This window comes from Aethalodelphis obliquidens, unplaced genomic scaffold, assembly GCF_003676395.1.
Source record: "Aethalodelphis obliquidens isolate GAN/ISIS:26980383/991018 unplaced genomic scaffold, ASM367639v1 scaffold11, whole genome shotgun sequence".
In the NCBI taxonomy this organism is placed as follows: domain Eukaryota; kingdom Metazoa; phylum Chordata; class Mammalia; order Artiodactyla; family Delphinidae; genus Aethalodelphis; species Aethalodelphis obliquidens.
In genome coordinates, this window is record NW_020837955.1 from 29,428,725 (window position 1) to 29,435,995 (window position 7,271).

Here is a 7,271-nt window from a genome sequence, read left to right on the forward strand (position 1 = left end):
GGCGGGGTAGGTTGGGACGGTAGTTTAATTACGTGCCGGGGAATTGCGTCAATTTGTACTTTAGCATTTGAAAAAAGTGCTGTGAGCGTGGAGTGGGGCTGGTGGAGAGTGAGGCGAATGTGCGGTTTTGAAACCAGAGGACCGTAAGTCCCTCTCCCTCCCAACGAGACCGTCCCGCGGGCTCTGCGGCCGCCTCTGGACCGTCCGGAGAGAACATGGCGGCGCCCGGAGCCCGGAGCTGCAGCCTCTCGGGCCTGCTCCCGGCTCAGACCTCGCTGGAGTACGCTCTGCTCGATGCCGTCACCCAGGAGGAGAAGGACAGCCTGGTCTACCAGTATCTGCAGAAGGTGGACGGCTGGGAGCAGGACTTGTCAGTGCCCGAGTTTCCGGAAGGTGAGGGGCTGGCTTCGGGGTGGGGACCCCTCCCGGAACCTCCCCTTCCTCGGGGACGGCGCCCTCCCCTGAAGCGGTGGGCGAGGCGTGGTTCTGCGGCCGCGCCGGGCAGAGGCGCTTCGCCCAGCCGAGCCTCTGTCTCCAGGCGGCGGCGGCGGCGGACCGGGGGTTTGTGGAGGGCGGGTACATGCATCTTTGTCTCTGTTTCCTCCCTATCTGCCTGGGCCGTGTGTGTTAACTCAATAGACTTTCCCTGACTGTTTCGTGACCCCTGTTGGCAGTGATTCCAGTGTCCGTGCCCATTCAGTCTGGTTGCCCTGCATCGTCATCATCTTTGTGCCTCATCCTAGCTTCCATTTATTGATCACTTCTTATGGGCCACACACAGCCCTAAACACAAGGGTGTTATCTTATTTAATCCTCTCTGCAAACCATTTGAGGTGCTCTTCTTAGCCCTATTTTATAGTTGGGAAACTGAGGCCCGGGGACAGGGAGGTTAAGTCGTCTGCCGAGGGCCTCACAACTGAGAACGGCTAGAGTTGGATTATACAGACACCCCCCCCGCACTGCATCGGCCGGTTTCTTAACTGTGTCACACTCTTCCGTTCAAAGTCGTGAACCTTGTAATTTTAAAAATCTGAATCAATTATGGCCAGTTTCCAGGTTTGAATCCTGGCTGTGTGAATGTTTGGAGCACGAGGGAACTGATAGTCCCAGCAGTGCTGTTTGTGAAGCTCATCTTGCTATGATAAATGAAACCGAACTTTACCTTCTTTGGTTGGGACTGGCATTGTTTTGACTGGTGGTGTTGGCGTGCCTCCTGGCATGACACTGAAACCACATGTATAGTTAATTGGTTCGATGTGGCAGGGTTCAGTATCTCATGGGAGGTCTATTGGAACCTTGCCTCTGACGACAGCCTCGTCTTTCGAAGCCTTTTGCTCTCGCCTTCATACGTGCTTACTTTATCTGTTATTAATCCTATACTGGACTTGAATTATTGTGGAATTCTATCAAAAGAATTGGGTGCATTAGTGCTTATCCCATCAAAGAAACTTTAAAAGTTTATATAGATGAATGTGTATTTTTTTTTAAAGTCTGTAAGAAGTTAGTTATATATCGTACCCTGTCGTAAAATGGGCATGCCAGCAGCTAGGATTTGGGCCAGTGTTTTTATTTTCTTGTTTGTATCTACGATGAGTGTATTTTATTACTATGAGCTTTGATCTTTGTGACTCATACGTAATACAACAAAATATTCAGGCTTCATATTTGACACAAATTTTCTGCTGGACCTGATTATTGAGAACAGAATACTAGATGTGAGTTTTTTCTTGGTTTCTTTATCAGTTACTGTAATCAGGAAGTCATAAACATAACTCAGAAACACTGTGCTTTGTTAATTTCTTCAAAGAAACATGTTTTATGAGAAGCTGTGTGGTATAATGGATGGATTCAGACAGATCCAGAATTAAATCCCAGTTATTCCATTTGTCAGTTGCATGATTTTGAGCAAGTTAGTTGACTTTGCCAAGCCTTACTTTTCTCACTTATAAAATGGAAGCAATTATTTACCTTTCAGGTTTATTATGCAGACTATATGGTGTATCTGAAGTTCTTACTTCGTAGGGGAGCTCAGTAAATGTCATTATTAGCAGCTTTTAAAGTTATATTCATTGTTATTATTGTTATTATAAAGTGAATTATTAAGTCTGGTAAGCACCTAGCACAATAAGTGACATGTAATTATACTTTCCCTGCCTCTCCAATCTAAGTCACTTGACTATTTACAGAAAATAAATTTGAGACAAATTCATAAATATTTTAAAATTAGGATTTGAAATATACATAATTACTTTGAAGTTTTATAGGGTCACTTGATCTGGCATACTATTAAAACTTTATCAAAATGGATATTTAAGACCTCACTGTACGCTAAACCTCACTAGGTGTGACTAATTGGCAGAAATATTAGTTTGATTTGCAGACTTTTTTTTTTTTAGAATTTTGTTTTAATTGAGTGACTTCAGTTGCTGTTATTAGTTGTTAGCTGTTATTATTCATTTGTTCCACCCAGCTTTGGCTTTCAGTTTCTATAAAATATTTCCAAATACCTGCTTCAAGTTATAATTAATACTTTTAGTATCTGCATTTATTTACTTATAAGCAACAAACTCATTATCTTTGTTTCCTTAAATTGGTTAAACAGAGATGCTGTACTTTTAATCTACTTTTGTTTAACAAAATTTTTCTTCATAGTGCATAGTTAAAATTGTAAATCATGGTCAAGTAATTATAAATTCTAATTTACAAAAGCACAGATTAATGAGATTCTGTTTTTCTTTGGAGGGAAGGGAACATGCTCTTCTTCAATATTAATGTTGCTTCCATGAAATCTATAATAATAGCAGTGTGTTTTGCTTAACTTTGCATTTAAAATATTTTGTATTTAAGGTCTTATTCAAATCCAGAGCATTTCAGCTCTTTTATGAAATTGGCTTAGGTATTTTGTATGTTTATCCTTATATTTTAACACTGTTTCTTGATATTTATTCTTAAGGTTGACCTTCATTCTCAGTAGCCCATTTGTACCTAATCATGTACTTAAGTCCTTTTAATATTTGATATTTCCTCTTATTTTTACCTAAATATGTTAATCTTACTTCCTTTCACACACAGACTAATATACCATTTCTGAAAGAATTTAGTAGCTTTTTCTTACTATATTTGCAGACTGTCTCATAGCAGTAGCTTTCTCATCTTCTGCCTCCCCACTCCCTTCCTGCCTTGCCAGTCCCTTCCTTAGAAATAATAATTGTTCACATTTTAATAGAAAGTTTTAAGTAAATTATCTTGATCATTTCCTTTAATTATTTTTTATTTTGTGTAAATTTCAGGATTAGAATGGCTGAACACAGAAGAATCTATTTCTGTCTACAAGGATCTATGTGGAAAAGTGGTTGTCCTTGATTTCTTCACCTACTGCTGCATAAACTGTCTTCACCTGTTGCCTGATCTTCATGCATTAGAGCACACATACTCTGATAAAGGTATCTGCCCTTTAAATTGGTTTCTAACAGTCTGTCCTGGCATAGTCACTGGAAGAGTAGCTGACTCATTTTGCTCATAGGAGAATGAAACATTTGGCAAGACTTCAGTGATTCTAAAGTAATTTCTAATCTATGAATTAAGGACTCCATGTACCTTTTCATGAAGAGTTAAGCTTAGTGATGATGGTTTGCCTTCCTAAAGAACCAGCATTTAGTCTATGGTCTTTCTTTAAAGATAGGACATAGTTTACTTTTTTCATGATCCAAGTATTTTAAAAAGGTCATTTTGTATACCTGGACTTACCTAAATTTGTTCTATGAAAAAAAGAAAAAATGAAATGTGTGACTAATTTTATATTCTTCTTGTTGTGATAAAAAGGTTTAAAGTTCTTATTAGGAAATATGAATAAGCTTCCTTTAATTTCAAATGACATAAACTACTACCTGTGCTAATATTTTGGAAGGCAAAATATTATAACAGATACTTTTTCTTTGACCCTGCTTTATTTAAAAATTATTTATAAAGGTTAATGTTTTCCAAAGCACACTAGGAAATCCTTTTTTATGGTATTACAAATTCTGAAAATATAAGAGGTTATACTTAGTATTTTCTTTAGAACTTTGACATTTTTTCAGATTTTTTCTTGTTTACTTCTTTTTAAAAAGAGAGCATATGGGATAAATGAAACTAATTAAAGGTTCCATTTAATTAGGCTTAAATTAATTGAAGCTGTCCTCTTTGCAGTGACTAAAAAGAAGAGGGGGTTACTGATCTTGTGAGAGTAAAGATGAGAATAGAGTATACATGTACAAAAATGAAGGATTTCTTGAAACTTAGTTTAAAAAAAGGAGTGTTGGATAAAACCTTCAGTGCAGGTGAAACTTCAGATGCTTTTAAATTGTAACGGGCTGTATCTTGGAATTGCCTATGGGTGAGATTTACCAAGAACTCAAATATTCCCAATCGCTAAACCATGTTTTCAAAAATTCATCTATATTTAAGAAACATGAGTATTTCATTATCTCCTAGGTTTTGGATACTTATGTGTCTTGTTCAAATCCATGTAATAAATACATTTATTGAGTATTATGTGCAGGGTACTCTAACTGCTGGGGAAATATGTAACAAAGCTGAATTAAAGCATTATGGAACATGGGGAAAGGACTAACTCGCTTTGCCTGGAAGCTTTGAAAAATATTTCTCAAAAGAAGGAGACAATTAAGCTGGAACTTGAAAAATGAGCAGGAGTGCAGCTGAAAATGAAAATGGGGCAGGAGGGACACTCCTGGCTGAGGAAGTGACAGGTAAACAAGGAGGGGAAGCACAGAGGAGTAGGTTTGGAGAGTGGTAAATAGTTTAGTTTCGCAAGGTTATAGGGGCCCCGGGGAAGAGTTAAAGGGGAGGAAGGCAGATTAGGTTCAGACTTGCGTTACGAAGGGCTTTGTATAACGTTCTTAATAGTTAATGGACTTTTTCATCTACTGAAAGTACAGAGATGTTCAAGGTTGTTTTTGATTTACTTGTTTAAGAGGAGGATGACAGTACGATTTGTGTTTCAGAATGGCACTTACAGACTGGGTTAAAAATCCCAAAGTTAACCATTTCCTACTTAAGATCACCCCTAATGGACTGTTTAACTTAATTGGTTAACCCCATAGCTGAAGCAAATTCAGTGGCTTCTTAGAATGGATCCTTAACAATCTCTTTACCAGTTTACTGAAAATACTTTTATAACACATTGTGACAAAAAATAATAACTATTTTTATATATAAATACACTTCTGAAAAGTAAAATACTTTGTAAGTGGTTTCAACATTGTAATTTCAAAGAAACATTACTTCATTATGCTGCTGTATGAAAATGCTGGTAACTTAGAAATAAAAGATTTTTGTATTGCTTAGAAGATAAGTTCAGTTCATATTCACAAAAGCAGGCATACCTAGAGATTATCATATGAAAGTTCAGTAGGCTGTCACTAAATTTGCTTTCTTGTTGCTGTCTTTTTTTTTTAAATTTTTATTGGAGTATAGTTGATTTACAATGTTGTGTTAGTTTCAGGTGTACAGCAAAGTGAATGAGATATATATATGTATATATCCATTCTTTTTCAGATTCTTTTCTCATATAGGTTATTACAGAATATTGAGTAGAGTTCCCAGTACTATACAGTAGTTCCTTGTTAGTTATCTATTTTATGTATAGTAGTATGTATGTGTTAATTCCAATCTCCTAATTTATCATGATGCTGTGTCTTATTTCATTACTATCTGATGTTTCTGAATTTATCTTCAGCAATCCTATTTATGTTCTTGAAGAGACATTAAGCAGCCTGTTTCTATTCCATGAAATATTCAGTTCATTTTATCAGTAAGCTGGAAATGCTCAGCTGCGTGAGGAAGTGCATTTTAATTCAAAAACACTCTGAAAGAAGCCCGCTTTAATACTCAGTCTCCTTCCTCTGTAAACAGCTTTTAAAGTCTGGTTTGTAATGGTGACCAGTATCACTTTCACAATAGTGTAAAAGAAATTATAAATGCCAAAGATCTAAAGCAAAAGTAAAAAGATACTTAATAGTAATGAATGGTTCTGGTTTCTCCTTGAGGGTTTCTAATTTCTTTTACCTGTTTATGCTGGATACATTAATGATATATAATACCCAAATTTAGCACAATGGCTATCATCTAAGGAAAAGCACTTGTTTTTGTTTTTGTTTTTTGCGGTACGCGGGCCTCTCACTGTTGTGGCCTCTCCCGTTGCGGAGCACAGGCTCCGGACTCGCAGGCTCAGCGGCCATGGCTCACGGGCCCAGCCGCTCCGCAGCATGTGGGATCTTCCCGGACCGGGGCACGAACCCGTGTCCCCTGCATCGGCAGGCAGACTCTCAACCACTGCGCCACCAGGGAAGCCCTGAAAAGGACTTGTTTTATAAGAAAACATCTAGTAGGAAAAGTTGGCACATTTTAAAATGTGTTTGCTAGGTGAATGTTAATATATAATTAAATCAGACTTTAAAAACCTAAATGCCATAACACTGCTGAGTAAACGCAGGTATTCTCGTTATGGGGTATATGCTGTTTTTCACTTTATTAAAAATTAGAAGAATGTATTTCTAATTTATAGGGAAACTAAACCTTTTAATGAGTCAATATACAGTTTTACTCTGTGTCAGAGTTCCCAAAACCACCCCCAGGTCAATAATTCTTTAGGAGGACTCACAAGATTCAGCATGTAGCTGTACTCATGGCTATAATTTATTACAACAAAAGGACACAAAGCAGAATCAGCCAAGGGAAAAAACGCCTGGGGCTGAATCCAGGGGAGGCCAGGAGCAAGCCGAGTCCTCTCTTGGTGGAGTCGCGTAGGAGGTGCTTAATTCCCCCAGCAAAGAGTTGTTACAGCGAGTTTGGATGTTGCCAACCAGGGAAGCTCACTAGAGACAGCACCCAGCACTTTAGGCCTTGTGAGCTACTCTCATCAGTTCTGGGAATGATGGGAACGCTTCCGAAATACAGGCAAGGACCAGCCCTGTAAGCAGGTCTTTGAAAGAATAGTAGTGGGGCCTGCTATGTTAACTCTTTTCTGTACACACTTCACACTTCCTTTCTGCAGCACCCCATATACTGATTATTCTTTGTTCTTAAATAAAGTATGATGAAAATATTGGCTGATTTATGGCAAACTTTCAGTGTTTAATGTAGACACAGGGAAATGTCAGTTTTTGAAATTTAAAAAAGATTCACATATGTTTCTCATCTCTGCTTTAATGTAGTGTTTGGGTGATTTTTGATTTTTTTTTTTTTTTTTTTTTTTTTTTTTTTTTTTTTTT

The 7,271-nt window shown here is 37.9% G+C and overlaps 1 protein-coding gene across 1 annotated transcript in view; it reads left to right on the forward strand.

Moving 5' to 3' along the window:
- The first annotated feature begins 1 nt into the window (after position 1).
- The window catches only part of NHLRC2 (NHL repeat containing 2), a 59,617-nt gene continuing 52,347 nt past the window's right edge, over positions 2–7,271 (forward strand). Inside the window, exons 1-2 of the mRNA XM_027112657.1 lie at positions 2–393; positions 3,291–3,443. Coding sequence (XP_026968458.1) covers positions 216–393; positions 3,291–3,443 — 331 coding nt within the window. The 5' untranslated portion in view covers positions 2–215. The remainder of the gene's footprint in view (positions 394–3,290; positions 3,444–7,271) is intronic.